The 21,798-nt window shown below is 40.5% G+C and overlaps 2 protein-coding genes across 4 annotated transcripts in view; one reads left to right on the top strand and one right to left on the bottom strand.

Moving 5' to 3' along the window:
• The window catches only part of Acoxl (acyl-Coenzyme A oxidase-like), a 287,456-nt gene extending 283,069 nt beyond the window's left edge, over positions 1-4,387 (bottom strand). Inside the window, exon 1 of the mRNA XM_006500273.2 lies at positions 4,202-4,387. Coding sequence (XP_006500336.1) covers positions 4,202-4,326 — 125 coding nt within the window. The 5' untranslated portion in view covers positions 4,327-4,387. The remainder of the gene's footprint in view (positions 1-4,201) is intronic.
• A 6,937-nt stretch (positions 4,388-11,324) lies between these two features.
• The window catches only part of Bub1 (BUB1, mitotic checkpoint serine/threonine kinase), a 31,663-nt gene continuing 21,189 nt past the window's right edge, over positions 11,325-21,798 (top strand). For 2 of the 3 annotated variants that reach the window (XM_006498620.3, NM_001113179.1), the window contains exons 1-8: positions 11,325-11,464; positions 13,447-13,506; positions 13,608-13,746; positions 15,687-15,883; positions 18,034-18,077; positions 19,125-19,225; positions 21,190-21,242; positions 21,325-21,509. In XM_006498620.3, the coding sequence (XP_006498683.1) occupies positions 11,439-11,464; positions 13,447-13,506; positions 13,608-13,746; positions 15,687-15,883; positions 18,034-18,077; positions 19,125-19,225; positions 21,190-21,242; positions 21,325-21,509 (805 nt within the window). In that variant the 5' untranslated portion in view covers positions 11,325-11,438. The remainder of the gene's footprint in view (positions 11,465-13,446; positions 13,507-13,607; positions 13,747-15,686; positions 15,884-18,033; positions 18,078-19,124; positions 19,226-21,189; positions 21,243-21,324; positions 21,510-21,798) is intronic. The other variant, NM_009772.2, reaches the window with a different exon arrangement.

Genomic DNA, 21,798 nt, shown 5'->3' with positions numbered 1-21,798 from the left:
GCAGAACAGATAGGAACAGGTCTCAGTGACCTCTTTACCCATACACCAGTCTCTTGGAGTCAGTCAGAAAGGGCTCCATCTATTAAAGCAGATATATTGTCTATTACTATCCTAAATAACAGAGGGATGCTCTCTAAGGAATGCCCCATGGAATTTCTTCCTGGAGTAGCAGGGCTTTATAATGCAGGTTGTACATGTTATAGGAAGGAAGCAAGGCAAATGGAAGCTTTTAAAGGCAATGCAAGCTGTATGTGTAGCTCATCTGAAGAAGCTGCAACTGGGAAAATCCTTGGCAGACGTTCTTGCTATTGGTTATGGTTCCTAAGAGCCACAACGTCTTTGTAAGTAGCATTAGCACCCATTAGCATCTGCTCTGTCACCTGAGTTGTGTTGCCCCAGGTTCCTTCATCAGATGCTCATTTCTTCTCTCCCAGTCTCATGGCTCTACTTGGTGACTCCATTCCAGATCCGAGCAAACACTGTCTAGCCTGTGCCATTCCTTGATTTCAACTCTGGTAGCCATTTCAAGAAAAGGTGACTGCCAACTGTGTCAGTGATGGTGGACTGGGGCCAAGCTAAAAATACCAGTGTTTCAGTCTTCCTGCCTGGTTGCTAAGTCTCGACCATGTACTCAAGGATATTTCAAAGCCTAGTGTCCCTCTATCCTTCTCCATGGGTCACTCCATTGTGAGGCTGGCGTCCCTTGTAACTAACTGGCTGCAGGAGGAGCAGCTTCCTATTTAAACTCTATCCTGTCCAAAACAAAGTATTCACTGCTGACAGGTCTCTGGAATAACCAATGAAGTATCTTTCCGAGGAGCAACCCAAAAGTCTCTCCTCCTATTGCATTGGCCAAAACCAGGGAACATGACCCTGTGGCCAGAGAATGGCTATGCCTGAAATAGCCTTAAAGCATGAGGTGGGGTGTGTGTGTGTGTGTGTGTGTGTGTGTGTGTGTGTGTGTGTGTGTGAAGGGTGTCAAGGAGACAGGGTTACAGATGCCAGGTTGCAGTGAGGTGACAGGTCAGCCTTCCCCAAATCACACTTTGTGCCCAAAGGTAGAACCTGATGATGCTGATGCTGAGAAGAGGAGTGGGAAGGACAGATGCTTACTTCACTAAGACTGTGCTTAGTGAGAAGCAGAGGAGGTGAAAGCTGCTTCACCAGCACCTTCAAGGCAATTCCTCAAATTAGATGCAGAAATGGTTGCTGTAATTACCAAGTCTTATCCGTCCCCCTCCCAATGATTTGATCTGCCTTTTCTTTTTACAATTTACCCTTATTGCCATCTTTAATAGACAAGTAAATTATAAAATATATACATTATGCTGACACACATAGCCCTATGTGTTCTGGATCCAAAACCCTTGGCAATATAATTATTTTCTTTGGGGAGAAAAATGTTTCCTAGACGCATGCTCTGAGAGTGCCTGACCTTAGACAAACTTTGCACTATGTACAGAGCACTCAAAGAACTGGGCTCCCATAATCTCCACCCCACCCCTATCACCTACTTGAATGGCAAAGGCTCCCTGATGGAGGATGAGGACAGGGATTAATTGCAGGACAGACAGGTTTCATGGTTATATCTTCCAGGAAACTTTTGCAATAGTAGAGTGGATCCAGAAATAAGAGCCCTGTCTTTCCAACCTCATAAAGATTAAATCTGGTAGCACAAAGTGAACTTTCATATAGGTATCAGAATCTTGAGCCATTGGAGAGGGAGACAGTAAAATGTCATCTATGCTATTATGATTCTGATACTATGAAATAAACAAATAACAATAGCAAAACACCGGGATAGTGAGGTTTTGTCTCGTTCCCCTGTGTGTGTAAAGGGGAAGAAGAAGGGAGATACATTTGTGCTGCAGAGTTTTATGTCACCTTATATAAGCTAAAAGTCACCTGAAAGGAGGGAACCTCGGTTGAGAAAATGCTTTCATAATATGGGACTGCAGGCAAGCCTGTGGGGCATTTCTTAATTAGTGATTGACAGGGGAAGGCCCAGCCCATTGTGGGTGGTGTCATCCCTGGGCTGGTGGTCCTGGGTTCTAGAAGAAAGCAGACTGAGCAAGTCATGGAAAATAAGCCAGTAAGCAGCGCTCTTCCATGGCTTCTGCCTCAGCTCTTGTTTCCAGGTTCCTGCCCAGTTTGAATTCCTGTCCTGACTTCCTCCAATGATGAACAATGATGAGGAAATGTAAGCCAATAAACCCTTTACTCCCCCGTTTACTTTTGGTTGTGGTGTTTCATCGCAGCAGCAGTAACCCTAACTAGGACAGCACCAACCAATGTTCCCAGAATGCTTACTCAGGAGTGTTTCATTTATGCTTCACAACAACCAAGGAACTGGGAGTGTTTTTCTGTGTTTTTATTTTGTTGTGATATTGTGGGTTGAACCTGTTAAATGTGCCCTACAGCTGAGTTACACCTTCAGCCAGAAGCTCAGGGTTGCAGGTATGGGTTGGGAATTACCCCAATATTACACAAGGAAGTCAGCTACCTGGTGGCTTTAGAACCCAGGCTTGTCTAATACCTCTGTTCCTCAGAGGTAGTAGCAGTGTTGATTCTTAAGTAGGTCATCTCTTATTTAGCCCAAATAGCGGTTTAGATCTTAGAATTCTGCTCCATGCTTTAAAATGCAGTTATCCAAACAGAAACATCCAAGAGCCGACTGCCCAGAAATAAAGGTTGGGTAATACATAAGTGAATATAGGCTAAAGGGCCCCTGAAATCCTAAAATGAGACCCCTCAATTGCTTTTGTTTGGTTGAGTTATGTTTATTAATATTTATCCTCCTAGACACCATTACAGAAAAGGTTTCAAACCCTTAACTCATTTGAAAGTAAATGTAGTATATCTGTTAAGTGTATTTTTTTAAAAATAACTGTTTTTCAGAACAAAACAAAGTTGAGAAGAAAAGTACAGCTGTTCTGCATCTTCATAATTTTTTAAATATCTGTCTTAATAGAAAGCCTGTGGAATCTCACATTCTCAATGAATACAGAGGATACTGCCAGTCATGCTGTGTCCAGAACCCATTACTGTGTATTGGTGGGAATGTGTGCGTGCAAAGAGCCAATAGCATCTTGGGACATTTATAGAAATAATCCTGACCTTGGTGGACTTCCTGAAGCAGTCCTGGGTATCCTCTAGATACCTGGACCACACTTTGAGGACCATGACCTTAAGAGTGAACGAAAGGGATGAGGAGTAAGGGTGACATTCAAAGATGCACCTAGGGTCTTCTCAAAGAACACTTGGAGGACCACCTTCCCTCTGCCCAGACCGCTCTTGAGAGACAAATTAAACTTGAGCTACCTGGGCAGGAGGGCTCGGCTAATTCTCCCTGGAACATACAGACTTTTGTTTAGTTTTGTCTGTTTTAAGGTGCGGTTTGTTTTGTTTTTGAGGCAGGGTATCTGTGGCCTCCGCTGGTCTGGACGTCCAGAAGCTGAGAATGACCTTGAATTCCTGGTCCCGCTGCCTCCTCTTCCTAAGTAGTAGGATTACTAGGGCGATATTGACATTCTAAATCAGGACTTTTATTATGCTAATGCTCCAAAGTGGCTGCAATCGGGCTTCTCAGAATTCCTGAAACAGGGTCAGTCAATCACCCAGCAGAACATAGGAGAAAGAACCCCAGTGCTGGGGTCCATTCCTGACCCTCGTGACTAGTCCATTTTTCTACACCCGTAACCTTAAGCTGCACGGTGTCAAGGACCTAGCACCTCCTTCCCCCAGCCAACACGGCCCCGCTTGTCCTTCCTCAGTTTCTAGGAGCTAGCACACCTGAATCCACTAGCCCGCCAGAGACTTCAGTTTGCACCCCACCCCAGCGGGGTGTCCATCCCAGTTTGCGCACCCGATCTTTGTTTTTCCTCGGTTCTGCCGGCCCTAGGTGGGACTCTGACTGGCCAGGCGGGAACAAGATGCACAATGAGTCTCAGTACCTAACCCTGCGGAGCCCACACCTCAACCTGGGATCTTTGGAGAGAGCTGTGGTGGAAGGGACACCTTTAGGGGATCAGGAAGGCGGCAGCAGGCTGTGACCACACTTCTTCTACTAGGAGATCCCTTCTTTATCAGAGGTAAGGATAAGGTCAACTGCCCATAAGGAGCGGTCCACACCCCATCCAGCCCCACCTGGGGCCAATCAGCTAACCTAGGCTCGAACAAGAGTCGCAACTCCACTAAGTACCTGGGCTGGAAGAGAGGAGAGCTCTCCAGGGCTCTGCGAAGCTCGTTCTTAAGGCTCCAGAGTTCTCCATCCAGGTAGCGGAACAGCGATGAGTCCCCAAGCCCCAAATTGGAAGTCTGCTCCATCTGTGTGCTTGAGGCTGCAGGCCGTTCTGTAAACCTTCTTAGCTCTCCTGGCTTAAACCTCCTCAGCTATCCTGGCTTCTGCGCCCTCCTACTTATCATTCCACTAGACTGGTCTCCTCCCAGCTCACCCACACATCTCCTCCCTCTTTACCTGTCTGCCACAAACCTTGCCCTGCACCCTCTCTGCTTTATTTGAGGCAAAGAGCTGTCTAGAGTATTTGAGCTCCACCACTGTTCTCCCGACCTTACCAGGAACTGCTCTTTAACTCCATTAGGTTGTCCCTCCAGATTTGTGGGTCACTAGAAGAAGCGAGTTTCAGATCCTTAAAAGAGGTGCTGATCTGATGTCTCTGGGCCTTGAAGAACGCACAGCACTAAGTCAATTCAGCCACTAAACAGAACCTCCCAGCCAGCCATTTTGCATGTTTCCCAAGGCCTGAGGTGGTCTGGTGTCTGCTAAGACCTCACTACCCCAAACTGGTCATTATGTGTCTTCAACCTGGAGGTGGCACTAACCAACTCACAAGTCTCTCTCTTCCCACCCCATTATTGCTGTGGTCATGTACAAGAAGATGTCTCCCTTCCTTTTAAACGCTATTTTGTGCAGTCTTTAGGTCAGCAGATGCTACCTCCAGGAGTAATTGTATATAGTCCCCCAAAAGTTAAAAGTTCAAACTGGATCTCCCGGGGCTAAAATCAATGTTAGCAGGGCTGGGCTCCCTTTGGAGGTGATTGGGCAGGAATCTGTTCCCATGGCTTTTGTTCAAGCGTTTGGGGGCTTATTTGTACTCTTGCCTCTTAGCTCCTTTCTCTGTTCTCAAAGACCATCACTCCGGCCTCAGCTTCAAGCATTCCAATTTCTTTTCTTCTTTTGATTTTGAACTTCCTGCCTCCCTCTTAAAAGGACTTATTTACATTGATCCCACCTTTTAACATAGGAGAGCTCTCTTATCTCAATATCCTTAACTTAGGTCACCTCAGCAATGCCCCCTTTCCCAAAGAACAGCACATATTCTTAAATTCCAGAGGTTAGGCCATAAACGTTATTGGTGGGCCATTTGTTTGTCTACCACACCATCTCCATGAAGCAATACCCAACAGATAGCTAGGGATTCCCACAAATAGGAATTCAGGAGGTAAGAAAGTTCTGAAAGTGAAGTGGCTTGCTCAGGGCTGTTCTGTCTGCTCGCTCTATCTATCTATCTATCTATCTATCTATCTATCTATCTATCTATCATTTCTCTGTATTCTCTTTATCTTTCCATTTACTCTTGAGTCCCCCAGTCTGTAGAACAGATGTTGCAATGCCAAGTGCCATACATTCCAAATAAAGGAAAACATCTTCTCCTGTATTGCTCAGAACAGAACAGTCATGGCAAGCAATCCCTCTGTAGCGTGTTCACCATCAGCACCTAAATCTTAGAGCTTTTAAAGATAAAGTTTTTCTCACTCATGCTACCTTCAAATTCTATTCATGTCCTCTTACTTCAGCTCCCAGACAATAAAACCATGGCCAGCATGTGGCCACAAGGACTTTTGTCCCTAACAGCTGAAAAGAGTACAGGTAATTTCCAGATTCAGCCCATCAGACAGAGCACGTCACTGCTGACTCCAAGGAAGCAAAACCTTTGGCACGGCCAGAGGCCAACACCCAAATCAATCTGTGAGCAGTGCTAGAGGTTGCTGAAGCTGCTCCTCCAGCTACTCTTTGCTTTCCACAGGTAAACTGCACTCCCCTCTCCCAAAGGGAGGCAATGAGACCCCACACAATCATAGCATCAAGTCCAATGTGCCAGCAGGAGGTACTGTGTCAAGTCAGGATTTATTTTCTCCTGGTCTAAAGACCTAGAAACTAGAACGACAAATGACTATGTTATCTTCCATTGCGTTCAGCTCAAGTTGGGGTGGGGGAAACCTTCTACTGTTACAAGTCACTCTAAGTTTTTGAAGAATTGTGCATTACATAGTCTTTGGAAGATACTGGAAGAATGTTGCTGGTGACATTAAATATTTTATATATGCATACACATACATACATCTCTCATATATATATATATGAGATTCCTGTTATGTGAGAATTCTTTGCCATCAGTTGGGTATGCTACATGCAATTATACAGATTACATGGTAGACAAACAAATGGCCCATCAATAATATTTTTGTCTTAATCTCTGGAACCTAAGAATATGTGTGTATTATATATAATTTATAATATAATTTATATTATATGTGGGCAGAAAGAATGGTATTGGAAAGAGATTGTTTGATCATTTGTTTTTGTTTTTGACAGGGTTTCTTTATGTATCCCTGGATGTCTGGTAGACCAGGCTGGCCTTGAACTCACAGGGATCTGCCTGCCTCTGCCTCCTGAGTGTCCACCATACCTGGCAGAAAGAGGTTCATTTTAAGAAGTGATAGGTGACAAGGATAGAAAGATGGCTCAGCAGTTCCAAGCATTTTTGCTCTTGCAGAGGTCCCAGGTTTAGTTCCCAGCACCCATATGGTGGCACACAACCATATGAAGTTTCAGATCCAGGCAATCTAATGCGTTTTTCTGACCTCCATAGGTACCAGACATACATGTGGTGCATATGCACTTTAGGTAAAACACTCATACACATAAAATATTATATTAATATTATGTTGATATTAATATTAACAAGGAGAAACTGTGAAATAAATGACTTAGGGAAGTTGCCTTAGCCTTTGGCTAAATTCAATAGGTCCAATGGCCACTGTTTTAATTTCCTTCAGCTGCCACAAAAATACCACAAACTGATAGGTTAGCAACAGAAACCTGTTCCCTCATGGATATGAAGGCTTCCAGTGTAAAGTTGAACTAGCAGCAGTACTCTGTCCCCGTGAGCTCCAGGGAAGAATCCTTTCTTGCCATGTCCTAAAGTCTAGTGGCTTCCAGAAATCTCTGGCATTCCTTGGCTTGTATTTGCATCATATCATGCTAATAGCTTCTTTAATCATAACTTGACCTTCTCCCCTTGTGTTTATTTTCAAACTTCTGTCTTCTCACAAGGACACAGTCCCTGGGTTAAAAGCTCAGACTAATCCACAATGACTTCCCAATTTGATTATGTCTGTAAAAATTCTTATTTTCAAAGAAGAAGGCATTCTGAGGTTACAGATAAATATATTTTGTGTGTGTTGGGAATACTATTCAAATTAGTACCCCACCTCAAATTGATCTTGGGCCAATAAATGGAAGGAAGTAACCATTGTTGGTTTAAATAATTGATTTCTGCATTAACTACGTACCAGAGTAAGCCAGATTTTTTTTAAGGCTTAGCAGCACAAATACACACACTCCTCCCAACAGACCCACGTTCTAAAGGTTGAGCATAGACACCTGAATTTTCATAAACCTCCTCTTCCCCCTAGGAGAGTGATTCCAAACTTTGCCACACAGTGGTTTGCTGAAACCTAGAAGCAACTGGAGACAATGAAGTAAGATGGTTTGTGTAATAACAGTATTGCACCCATGTTGGCTTCTGATTTTGATAATAGCACTATGGATTTGGAGTGTTCTGCGTCTGAAAGCAAATTGAAGTGTTTAGTGGCACAATTTCTTCCAAATGAGTCAAAAAATTGTTTGTATGTATGTATGCATGTATGTATGTATGTGTTTGTGTATGTGCATGTGTATATATGTGTGCTAATATATACACACTCCCATATGTATATTTGATGTGTATGTGAAGAGAGGAAGAGGGAGAGGGGGAAAGAGAAGGCAAAATGGGACTTCTTTCAGTCACGTTATCCAATCACTCTCCAATGCTATTATCCAGTTAACTCTCAGTTATAAACCAATGAAAACTTGTTTGAATTCTTTTCAGCAAAATGAAAATGCTTTAGTTTGCAAAACTCAAGGGAAATTTGGGCATAACTGGAGAAGATCATTGTTGTGAAGGGCATCACAAACCACTGGAACCAACTGTCTCGGCTCTCTCTCTCTCTCTCTCTCTCTCTCTCTCTCTCTCTCTTCTCTTTCTCCATTCTCAGGGCAGTTCTCTTTCTCCATTCTCAAGGCAGACCAAAGCCCACCTGGAAGTAAGAACAACAGAGGCCAACAAGCCCCCAGCCTCACTGTTCTCAGCTCCAACCATAAAAAACTACCTTTGTTTCCCCTTTATTTCAAGTTACAGCAATTCTAGTACAACTTTGACTGGCTTAGTGTAGGAAAGATAACTACTCCTGACCAACCAAATGCAGTGGAGAAGGTGTGTGGCAGGAACCTCTGTGAGGCTACATTGCTGATATGACTACATAGATCTAATATGGAGGGAGGTGCCTACTCCCCCACCCCATTCAGCAGCCTCCTGAGGGGTTTGACTGCTGCCTCCTCTGCCTCTTCAAAGTCTCCCAGTCCTTTCCTTTCCTCCCAAAGCCTTCAGCCTAACAGGCAGCACAGTAGACCAAAGATGCTGCCCTCTCCACAGCCCTGAGGAGCCTCTAGACAGCCCTACAAAGACGTACCCGCCCCAAGGCAAGAGACTGGCCACTAGACATAGACCAGAAAAAATGGAATGAACGAAGCCAACAGTGATTAGCCTCTGAAAATTATGAACTGGTCTGCAGTAGACTGGAGAGGGAATCTGAATTCGTCCCCAAGAGCTGTACAAGGTCTTCAGTACAAGAGAAAGTCTCTAAAAATTGTTTCTGGCTTCTCTCTGCACACTGCACCTGGCCCTGGGAAGAGCAACAGACTCACCTCCTCCTCAGCAAAGCATTTATAGGGCATTCCACATGCAGTGGCTTATGGTGAGTTACAGCATAATCTTGGGCATTTGTGCTCAGGTTTCCTTTAAGCTGCTTCTACAAATGAATAACCAACAATGTTTAATGACTTGCCCAAGGGCACATGCCTCTCAGTAGCCTCCTGAACACCCTATCCAGGGCTCAGATAACTGAGCTACACACTACAGGACTGACTTGAGGGCATTATTAACGAATGCTGCCATTATGTACCCAGCTATTACCTGAGGACCCAGCTATCCTACTCCTGGGCATATACCCAAAGATGCTCCAACATGAAATAAGGACACACGCTCCACTATGTTCATAGCAGCCTTATTTATAATAGCCAGAAGCTGGAAAGAATCCAGATGTCCCTCAACAGAGGAATGGATACAGAAAATGTGATACATTTACACAATGGAGTACTACTCAACTATTAAAAATGATGAATTTGCCAGGCGTGGTGGTGCACGCCTTTAATCCCAGCACTTGGGAGGAAGAGGCAGGCAGATCTCTGAGTTCGAGGTCAGCCTGGTCTACAGAGTGAGTTCCAGGACAGCCAAGACTAACAGAGAAACCTTGTCTCGAAAAAAACAACAAACAAACAAACAACAACAACAACAAAAACCGATGAATTTATGAAGTTCTAAGGCAAATGGATAGAACTAGAAAATATCATGCTGAGTGAGGTAACCCAACCGCAAAAGAAAACACATGGTATGCACTCACTGATAAGTGGATACAAGCCCTAAAATAACCAGGATTCAATTCACAGACCACATGAAGCTCAAGAAGGAAGACCAAAGAGTGGGTGCTTCGGTCCTTCTTGGAGAACAAAATACTCATAGGAGCAAATATGGAGATAAAGTGTAGAGCAGAGCCTAAAGGAAAGGCCACCCAGAGACTGTCCCACCTGGGAATTTATCCCATATACAATTATCAAACCCAGATACTATTGTGGATGCCAAGAAGTGCATGCTGAAAGGAGCCTGATATGTCTGTCTCCTGAGAGGCCTTGCCAGAGCCTTACAAATAGAGGCAGATGTTAGCAGCCAAACATTGGAAGTGTATTCTTAATCTACTTTGCTTGCTACTATCTACGAGGAATGCAAGAACCTGGAACTCCCTCTAGTGGTGTTTACCAATTCTGCCAATATCATGGCCACAGACAATATTTTCGTGTGCAGCTATAAAGACATGTCAGGAATGTTCCTCTAGTTAGATGATTCTAGGAAATCAAATGGGAAATCACTCATAATTCTTTTCTCTAGGTTAGAAAATGTCTATCTGTCCAGAAGCTGCAATATCTTTTTTATCAACTTGAAGGAGCTGAAAAACTCCCAGGACCTTTAGAAACAGGAAGGTAGTAATCGCATGAGTCTTTTATGTTCTACTTGCTTTGGTCAAGTGACCCTAGAGAGGCAAAGTGGGAAGTTATTAAAACTCAAGAAGCAGGGAAGACTAGATTATTTCTCAACTCACTCTCAGGGCACATGAACATGTTAAATATTTATTCTTGGACTTCCGGACTCTTTAAAATTACTATGAATATTTTACAAATACGTGTGGGTGTGCCTTTATGTGAACCAAGTGTGGCAGAGGCCAAAGGCATGGGATCCCATAAAACTCTGGATGGACACACACACACACACACACACACACACACACACACACATATACATGGCTATTTGTCTTCATTCGTGAACCAGACATAATGATTGTGGTTTCCTCATTTGTTATATGAGTATGTGCCACGGCATGCATGTGGAGATCAGAGGACAACTTGAGGAAGTTGGTTTTCTTTCCTTCCACCTTGTGGATGCTTTTATTCACCGAGCCAGCTCACCAGCTATGCCATTTCTGTTAAGCAAAGAGGACAAAAATTCGTGAGTGACTCTCAAGACCCAAGAGGACTCAAAGGGGTTTCAGTCACAGAATCGTCACGTTCGGCCTGGTAGTGTAATACTGTAAGCCAGTTGCCATTTATACCGTTTTTTAAAAAGTAATAATAATAACTCTATGCCAAAACATGGCTAGTGTCTCACTAGAATGGAAACAAACCTTAGCTCAGTCAGCACCTAGCATAGGACTCACTAAAAGGCAAATGAAAAGAACTGCGGGCTAGGGACGGAGGGGGCGGGGACGGAGGCGGGACTTTGTCTCCCAGCAACGGCCGCAGCGATTGGCCAGCTCTCCCGCAGCGGAGACCAATAGTCAGGCGCGCTGCCCACGTTCGACATCACAAGTGCGGCTGCGCGGGGAATTCGAATCGCCGGCGGCCTTCGAGACTCGGGGTTAGGGGCTGATGGGGAGTTTGGTCGGCGGCTGGTGGGGTATTTCGCCGCTGCGCGTTTTTTCTCGTCATGGACAACCTAGAAAATGTCTTTCGGTAAGTGTCGGTCAGGTGCGGTGAGGTGGGCCGGTCGGGACGGTTAGAGTCCGGGTCCCTCAGGCGCGCTTTCTCCTCAGCGCCGCTTCCTCAGCGGGTTCGCTGCACCAGGCCTCAGCCAAGGCGGTAGCCCCCGGGTCACTCGAGTAGACGTGCAAGCTGCAGCCGGCTACCGTTTTGTGCCGAGGATTTGGGCAGTCTGCGGAACCTTCTGAAGTCACGTATCTTCTCCATGGGGAACTTCCTCTAGACGCGAGGGACGCCCCGCCTTCAAAACCCAAACTTGTGTGGTGGTGGAGATTTTTGGAGAAAATTTCAAAGTCTGATAAAAATGCCACCCAACTAAGGAAAGAATTTATTATTTCTCGATTGCCTGATACGTAAGAAAAAAATTAAAGCTGAACTTTATGGGGGGGGGGGAATGCTTGCTATTAAGTCATTTGAGGCTTCCTGCAGGCACTGATTGGTTATTTGTTTTTGTTTTGGGGTCTGGGGGCGGGCGCTTAGGTGACTTACTCAGCCTGTGATGTTAAGCCATTTAAAACTGTTAAATCGGATGTTACAAGAAATACAATTTTATTTTCATCAGTTCTTTAGGTATTCTAAGAGTAAGATATCCAAAATCTGTTGGCGTTAAGCAATTTAATTTTTGATCAGATCGACTAAGGATTTCCCCTCCCCGTTCTAAAATAGAAGCTAGGTATTTTGATTTTTAAAGACTAATTTATTTTAATGATTTGATGTTTAAGCCATTTTCCCAGGAGGTGTGGTTGGTGTGGGGCTATTCAATGTTTGTTTATCTTGGACAAATATTTGTATTTCTTATTTTGCTAAATAAGAACTTCTAAACACAGAAGTAGTGCTGACATTTCAAACATGCTAAAAAGAATCCAAAATGAATCCAAAGTGAAAAAGTGAGAATCGTTGACTTAAAAATAAATTGCTAAAATCTCTACTAAATTATGAGAAAACCATTGCAGTTTCTCTGAATGATCATTTCAGTTTGCCAGTGAAATATATTTTGAGATATAGTTTTCTGGTCATCTACCAAAATACTACTTTTAAATTCTTTTTCTCCTAATCTTATCATTTCTCAGTTTAAAAACCTATGGTTGTTTCTCAACTTGATGCATACTGAGAATACAGTTAATTGCCATGTATCCTCTCTCCAAAGTTGTACACATACTATTCTCACCCTTACTTGCTGTAACTTCTGAACTCATTACTGTTTATGGTTCCAGCCCTGCTCCTTTTTGTGAAGGAACAAAGAAGACATTTAAAATGCAGATAGAGCTTGCCACCTCTTCTCTTCACACTTTATTTGACTCTTTCTGCTCAAGTTCTGTCAGCCTGTATGATTTCCCTAACATGCCTGTGGTAGCTAGCTAACAAGTCCTTAAGTATAACATATGCCCACTCTTACTCCTTTAGTTTGCCCCCCTTTTCTATTTAATAGTTAACGAAACATGGTACTATTTTTATGTTTGTGTTTGTTTATCCCACTAGCATCTGAGGTCATTGGGCCCTGATTTGTTTGCCTGACTTCTTAAGCTGTGGTTAGGTACTATGGAAGTAAGGGAAGCAAAGTCCTCTGGGAGCATTGTCATCATGGGCTCTTCCTTTGGGACAATGTTAGATTTGGACTCAAGCCAACAGTCTCTGGAAACTCCGAATTGAATTACTGGGGCTATCACACCAAAAGGAGAGGCATTCTTTGGATCTTAGTCTAACCCTCTAACTTAGCTGTGCTCTTGAGAAATAAGACAATGACGTTGGAGATCAACTAATCTAGATAGACTATGAAGCAAATACTGTTTCTGACTTTTTGAACACTTCTGAATGATTGCTCTTTTATGTGATATTTGGGTTGTTGAAGTCAAGATTTCCATTCTCTAGTACATAGATAACATAATGTAGAATCAAATATATCTTTGTCATCTAGGAATTATTCTTTCTTTCATGTGTGTACTTCTCTATTCTAGCATGTTTGAAGCCCATATGCAAAGCTACACGGGTAATGACCCACTTGGAGAATGGGAAAGGTTAGTGCATGTTTGTTTGTTTTCCTTTAAACAAAGGAACCATATTTTACCCTGTGGAAAACTAATATCCGTGGAAAACTAATATCCGTATTTTTTTCTAGCTTTATAAAGTGGGTAGAAGAGAATTTTCCTGACAATAAAGAATACTTGATGACATTATTAGAACATTTAATGAAGGAATTTTTACATAAGAAGAACTACCACAATGATTCAAGATTCATCAATTATTGCTTAAAATTTGTAAGTATAATTTCAGGTAGATAACTAAATATAATGTTTTACTTCTGGTCCTTTCCCCTTTTTTTTTTTTTTTTTTTTTTGCTGTTGTTGTTTTTGGTTTTGTTTTGGTTTTTTGGAAGGGGGTGGGGGTTGTAGCCCTGGCTATCCTGGAACTCACTGTGTAGACCAGGCTGGACTGGAACTCAAAGAGATCCACCTACCTCTACCTCCAAGTGTTGGGATTAAAGGGGTGCCCAACAATTGGCTGGCTTTTGGACTCCTCCCTTGTTAAGATCATTTTAGACTGCCTTTTTTAATATAAATTTCTTATTTTGACTCATGAATGTTTTAGAAGTTATATAGTCAGAAGTATATATTTTAGAGCATTGGCTTCTGAAATACTGAAGAATCAATGATTTAATTTTAAACCCATCTTTATTTCATATGTCTAAATGTTCTAACATGATAGGAACTAAAAGTTAAATGAATTGTTAGATAAGAAATGTGGTTGGGGACAGTTGTGGCTCACTTGGGAGAGAGAGGCAGGCAGACATAGTACTAAAAGAAGGAGGCAGCCTGGAGGTGGTGTCGTACTCCTTTAATCCCAGTACTTGGGAGGCAGAGGCAAGTGGATTTCTGAGTTCGAGGCCAGCCTGGTCTACAAAGTGAGTTCCAGGACAGCCAGGGCTACACAGAGAAACCCTGTCTCAAAAAAAAAAAAGAAGAAGAAGGAGGAGGAGGAGGTAGTCTCAGACTTTAAGAGGATAGGAGTCTGTGTTTATATTATGGATTCCAGTTTAGTGTTTCTATGGGATTCCTGAGTGTTCAAACAAGTAGGTCTCAGACTCTTGTGTCTTCTCTTTGGGCTCTTTTCCTTCTTTTGGTTTGTCTTATTCAATTTTGATGTGATCATTTTTGTTTTACCTTATTATATTTCATTTTGTTATATTTAAAAAAATGGATAAATGAACAAATGAAAACCTAGCTACTAGGGTAAAAGTTAACAACTGAACTGTCATTTATACCTACCAGGAGAGGGAAAATCTGTTTTCTCAGATGGAATGACACTGGGTTTATCAACCACTCCAGGGTAGGTCTCATGTTTGGGAATAGTTGACCAACAAATAATGTACTCCACGGTTTTTTGCATACGTTTATTTGGTTACAGTTTGGTTTTTATGTTCTACTTTTTTCTTTTTGGTATTGATGTATTTTGTTTTTTAGGTTTTGGGGTTATGTTATTGTATTGGATTTTTTGTTTGTTTGGTTTGGCTTTTTTGTTCATTTTTTTGAGAACTTAGAAAAAAGAGGGCAGGACTCTCAAATATGAAGTCAAAGCTTGGGGCTATGAATTCTAGTAATAAAATCATATGGAATAGAGAGTGATCATGAAATTGTTACTCAAATTATAAAATACTATAATTAAAGGCACCTTGCAAGACTTGAGTAAACTTAGACTAAGACAAAAGAAGTATTTCATGTAATGAATCATTGTAGGCCCTACTGTTTTGTGAAATAGTTTGATAATTATTGAATATCAAGGGAAGAAATGACTTTTAGATTTACCATCAGGGAACATTTGTCTTTATCTACATAATGCACTAGACTTTCGTGAAGATTGAAGAGTGTACGTCTGGCTGGGCTCTGGGAAAGAACTAGCCTAGCAGATTGGTTATCTCGTGTATAGTTGTTATACATAGTTATGGAATAGAGTAGCAATATGTAAAAAATGTATATAATGTGATCCAAGTAAATGGTATATAACCTCTGGCATTTATCATTTTTTGTGTGTGTGTTGGAAATCAAAACCCTATTAGCTATTTTAGAATATAAAATTATCAGCATAGTTTCCTAGTGTGGAACATTAAGAGTCATTCTTCCTATCCATCTACTCTCAATATTCATTAACCATCTCTTTGCACTTCATTATTTATATGTGGTTTTGCTCTGGATTTTTGTAGGCTGAGTACAACAGTGACCGTCATCAGTTTTTTGAGTTTCTGTACAACCAGGGAATTGGAACCAAGTCATCATATATATACATGTCCTGGGCAGGGCATCTGGAAGCCCAGGGAGAGCTGCAGCATGCCAGTGCTATTTTTCAGACAGGAATTCACAATGAGGCTGAACCTAAAGAACTACTACAGCAACAATACAGGTAGTTTCAAAGTGTTTAACTCTTTCCTTTTCCTGTCTGTATCTTTATGTGTGTCTACTTTAACTGTAAGTCTTACTGTAGTATCTGTGTCGTAGGTCTGACCACAGATAGAAAGCTTTATATTTCTCTTAGAATGCTATGTGGCAGATTTTATAATGTCACTTTAAACTGCAGCATTGTGAGGCAACACAGAAGAGCACAAGAAGGGCACCTACAAGAGACAAAACAAATTGTCCCCTCAAAATAACTCATTAAGGCACAGATAGAATTATCCGTTCATGAAGACAGAGTCCTCTTAATCTAATCACAGTTTGGAGATAATATTTGATAAATCTCACAATATGGGTTAAATATCAGCATTGGTGGCTATTCAAACTGTAGTGAACTATCATAATGAATCCCTTATTTTTCTATGCACACATTTTGTTTTGTTACTTTTCAATTATTAAAATGCCTCATTTGGGAAAACTTGAAAATACAGAAAACTTTATTTTTTCCTCTCCATAGTACAGAATTACAAACATGCTTTACAGTTAAGCTATATATACACTGCATGTCAGGATTTTTCCTTGAAAGAAATATATTTCTTACATTTATACAAAGTATGTTTAAACAGTTTTAGGGCATGTGGGACATACAACCAAACCATCTATTCAAAAAATTTTTTCTGCATTCTCATTAGAAGAATTGGGGACCTTCCATGCACTGCACACCTTGCCAGCATTCAACATATTCACTTATTTTTTCAGTTTTACTATAGCATTTATGCTTAAAAAAAACTTTTATGAGAATTTTCAAGTAAACGTAAAAAGAAAAAAATCAGTATTTAATAAAATGTTCATTTATATTCTTTTAGTAATTGTTAACAGTTGATTTTTTTAAAATTTAAATATGTAATTGCTTGCCTGCATATAATTATGTGAATTGTGTATGTACTTAACACCCCCAGAGGTCAGAAGAGGACACTGTATCCCATTGTGAACCATCATGTAGGTGGTAGGAATCAAACCTGAGTCCTCTGGAAGAGCAGCTAGTACTCTTAACTCTGAGCCATTTCTCCAGCCCCTTCAACTTTTTTGGTACTAATGATATTTCTTTATCTTTTTTACTTGTTTGGGCCAAGCACATCACTTTGAGTGTGTGCAGATCAGAGATTAAATGATGGTGGTCAGGCCTGGCAGAATCATGCTTACCTGCAGAGTCATCTCATTACATGTGCTGACAGAATTTTTTATCTCAAACACGACTACAATCCTCTTTTAAAAAAATGTTTCCTATAGGCTTACTCTATGTTGCCTGATAAAGTTAATGATAATTCTTTAATATTATCTAACTTTGCTTTTTCAAACCATCATGTAAAATGGTTTTGTTACCATTGTTTCCTTTAAATTTACATCAAGCAAGATTTAGTGCTTAGTTGTATATCTCTTCTCTATAATATACACTCTTGTTTTCATTACCCCAAAACGTCAGGCTTGGAAATGCACAATTTCTAATAGGTTGAGTTGGTATGGAAAAGTGCTATGAAATGATGTATGTGTAAAATTTTTATAAGACATGAGTGATGCAACCCACTGTCCTTTGAAACAGTAGTTTAAGTGTTATATTTTGATTTCTTTTTTTTTTTTTTTTTTTTTTTTTTTTTTTAAGATTTATTTATTAATTATATGTAAGTACACTGTAGCTGTCTTCAGACACTCCAGAAGAGGGAGCCAGATCTCATTACAGATGGTTGTGAGCCACCATGTGGTTGCTGGGATTTGAACTCCGGACCTTTGGAAGAACAGTCGGGTGCTCTTACCCACTGAGCCATCTCACCAGCCCTTTGATTTCTTTATAATCATTTTGTTTCAGATTATAAAATATGTGAAGTTGTAGTTGAGGCATCTTTGAATTTTAACATCTTCAGACCTAATGAAGAAAGAATATGTATGTGCTCAACAAATTTGAAAAATATTGACATAATCTGTGTAAAAGGAAGACTTTTCTAATATAAACATTTCCAGAATTTTATTTCTGAGTTTAAAGCAACTTTGAAATTCAGTTTTTTTTCTTTTTCTGTCTTTATTATCTGTTGTATTAGTTACATTTCAGTACAGATGTATACTAAACTGTGAAGTTAAAATCTGTATGTACCTTCTATTATGTAGGCTATTCCAAGCACGCCTTACTGGAATCCATTTGCCAGCTCAAGGTAAAATGATACTTTTTTTTTCCATTTTTTATTAGGTAAAAATGATACTTTTTTAAATATCTAGATTGTTGAAAATTTAGTCTGTAATTTTCACTATGTGTTTTTTGTTTTGTTTTGCTTTTTTAAAAGGGCCTTATGTAGTATTCAATGAAAACCAAAGAATTACCAAATTACTGTTTTGTGTGAAAGGGAAAGCACTCTGATAATAATCTCACAAAATAGCTCAGGACAGCAGAGGAGCTGTGTCCTAGCACTGTAAATCAGAAAATATGCAAGCAAAGCTTAATGACTTTACCATGTGTGAAGAATTTTTTTTTTAAAAGCTAACATCTAGATACACTTGTGACACACACCTGTAATCACAGGACTCAGAAGGAACATAAATTTGAGGACAACCAAGACTATATAACAGTACACTGTTTTTAAAAAGACAAAATAAAGATTGTTCCAAAGAGTAAATACTGCATTTCCCGTCTGTTCTGAATTGAATCAAATAGGTGCAATACAACTTTTAAAATGTGGCCTTTTCTCTTAGATATAAAGATCACATTTCAGCAATAGTTACTGTCATCTTATTTAAAATAACCACTTAGGCTTTATAGTTCATCCAGGTATTATCTTTTAGGGTTGATCAGAAAATTTTTTCTATAGTATTTTTCTTAATTGAAAATTAGTCCATTTTCTGAGACAGTTTAAATGGGTTGATTTTTAAAATAATTTTTGTACTAATGATTCAGATATTTTATATGTATGAATGTTTTTCTGGCATGTATGTCTACACTGCATATGTCTAGTGCCCACATAAGTCAGAGAGGACATCACATTTCCTAGAAATAGAGTTGTGGATGACTATGAGCCACTGTGTGAGTAGTGGGAATTAAACCTGGGTCCTCTGTGAGAACAAATGTTCTTAACTGCTGGGCCATCTCTCCAGCCACAAATAGACTTCTTAAATACAATAACCTGGACAAATAGAGGAATTTATTATGTGCTGATTTTATTTATTGTCACTTTTCACTTATTTCTCATTTCATTTTTCCCCCATAGCTACAACCTCAGAACCTTTGCATAGTGCACAGATTTTAAACCAAGTTATGATGACAAACTCAAGTCCAGAAAAAAACTCAGCCTGTGTTCCTAGGAGTCAGGTAACAAGGACATTTATTGTATGCTGTATAGAAATTAGGAATGTTGCTGGACAGCCTTTATGGCTGCCTTTGCTCTCGTCCATTGACACTGTCCCCTGTGCTTGACCTCCATTCCAACCACCATCCCATGATAGCTCTCAGAGCCTTTCTATCATCTCTCTGCTCAACTCTTATATAACTTGTCAGACCTAGGGCCTCTCCCACACAGTCCCATCTTTAACTTCTTTCTTCCTAATTGCCTCTTCATAGGCCCAGGAAATCCCTATTTTGGATCACATTTGCCTGGAGGTTTTTTTGTTCCTGCTTTTGAAAAAACCCAGAACCTCGAACATTCCTGCACATAACCTCAACCAAAGCACTAACACTTCCAGGCTTTCCTTCCCTATGTTCCATGCCATGGCTTACATTATGTGTTTCATTTACTTATCAGTTCATCCTTTAGTACCAGATTATTTTGATGAATAGAATTTATTGTGATAAACCTCAAATTTGGGATGCCTCTGTCATAGCTATAAAAAAAATATTATTTCTGCCATTTCTATGGGGGAAAGCGGCTTCATCCTTGTGCCTGCTTTTCATCCCCATAAATGTTGTTGATCCATCTAAATCTCTTCTTCCTTGCTTGCTTATAAAAATGCTCAAATCTCCTCTTCTGCTTCATGTTCCTTAGCATCTGTACTGGCTAGTTTTATGTCAACTTGACACAGCTGGAGTTATCACAGAGAAAGGAGCTTCAGTTGAGGAAATGCCTCCATGAGATCCAACTGTAAGGCATTTTCTCAATTAGTGATCAAGGGGGAAAGGCCCCTTGTGGGTGGGACCATCTCTGGGCTGGTAGTCTTGGGTTCTATAAGAGAGCAGGCTGAGCAAGCCAGGTGAAGCAAGCCAGTAAAGAACATCCCTCCATGGCTTCTGCATCAGCTCCTGCTTTCTGACCTGCTTGAGTTCCAGTCCTAACTTCCTTTGGTGATGAACAGCTACATGGAAGTGTAAGCCAAATAAACCCTTTCCTCCCCAACTTGCTTCTTGGTCATGATGTTTGTGCAGGAATAGAAACCCTGACTAAGACAGCATCTTTCTCTTTCAAAGTACCATCATTCTTTAGAACCTCCTTATGGCTTAATCTAATATAAAGATTTCTGGTTTTCCAATGTAGCAAGCACATTCCTAGAAATAGAACATATATGTCTTTCTTTGATAGATTGTGCAGTTTGTATCTTACAAAGTTTGCCACCCTCATCCTTTCTACTATTTTACATTTTTATTTATTTATTTTAAAGACTTATTTATTTATTTTATGTATACAGGTACACGGTAGCAGTACAGATGGTTGTGAGCCTTCATAAGGTTGTTGGGAATTGAATTTTTAGGACTTCTGCTCACTCCGGTCAACCCCACTCACTCTGGTTGGCTCCACTCACTCAGGTCAACTCTGCTCACTCAGTCTCTGCTTGCTCCGCCCCAAAGATTTATTTATTATTATACATAAGTACACTGTAGCCAGACGCACATCAGATCTCATGATGGATGGTTGTGAGCCAGTGCTCTTACCTGCTGAGCCATCTCGCCAGCCCCATTTTAAATTTTAGATGAAATGAATGTCACTTTTCTTTTGGTCAAATTCCTCAGACCTAGCTCATTGTATGATAAGTGTGAAGTATCAGTATCAGTATTTGCTTAGTGGATTATTGCTACTATTGGAAATTTCTGAGAGTAAAACAATAACAAGGAAATTTTAATTTTTTAAATTTAAATTAGTTGCTTTCTTTTGAGGAAACCTCAGTTTGAAAAGTTAACTAAAAATTATGTCACTTAAAGCTCCAGCTATTAATAACTTACATATACGTGGTAAATATACTTGCTGTTAAAAGGCCCCTTCCCACAGGGCATTTTCATATTTGTGAACTAATTTGTATGAAGGCTTCTCTGGTAAATGAATGCTCAAGTTTGTTTCTGTCTTTTAGGGTTCAGAATGTTCTGGTGTGGCATCTTCCACTTGTGATGAAAAGTCTAATATGCAAGTAAAATGAGTACATTATTACATAAATTTCATTAAAGTTACTTTAGTACACTGTTATAAATGGTGTCTTTCTCCCCAGTAGGGAACAAAGGGTGATCATGATTTCCAAGTCAGAATGCTCTGTCAGCTCATCTGTGGCACCCAAGCCTGAGGCTCAGCAAGTTATGTACTGCAAGGAAAAGCTTATTCGTGGAGATTCAGAATTTTCTTTTGAAGAACTGAGAGCCCAGAAATATAATCAAAGGAAGAAGCATGAGCAGTGGGGTACTTACACTCTTATATGTTGGGATTTTTTTATGTCATTTTAAATAATGGATAATTACATAATTGAATGAAACTTGAGATGCCTTGAGCTCATTCCATCAGAAACCTTAGATACTAATCTCGCAGCAGCGCTTGTCCATAGGCTCCTTTGCCGAACTGATAGCTGGCCATTGAAACAGCGCTACAGTAAACAAATTGTTTTTGTTTTTGTTTTTGTTTTTTTGAGACAGGGTTTCTCTGTGTAGCCCTGGCTGTCCTGGAACTCTGTAGACCAGGCTGGCCTTGAACT

Source organism: Mus musculus, chromosome 2, assembly GCF_000001635.26.
Source record: "Mus musculus strain C57BL/6J chromosome 2, GRCm38.p6 C57BL/6J".
NCBI classification, from domain to species: Eukaryota; Metazoa; Chordata; class Mammalia; order Rodentia; family Muridae; genus Mus; species Mus musculus.
This window is presented reverse-complemented; position numbering and strand designations above follow the sequence as displayed.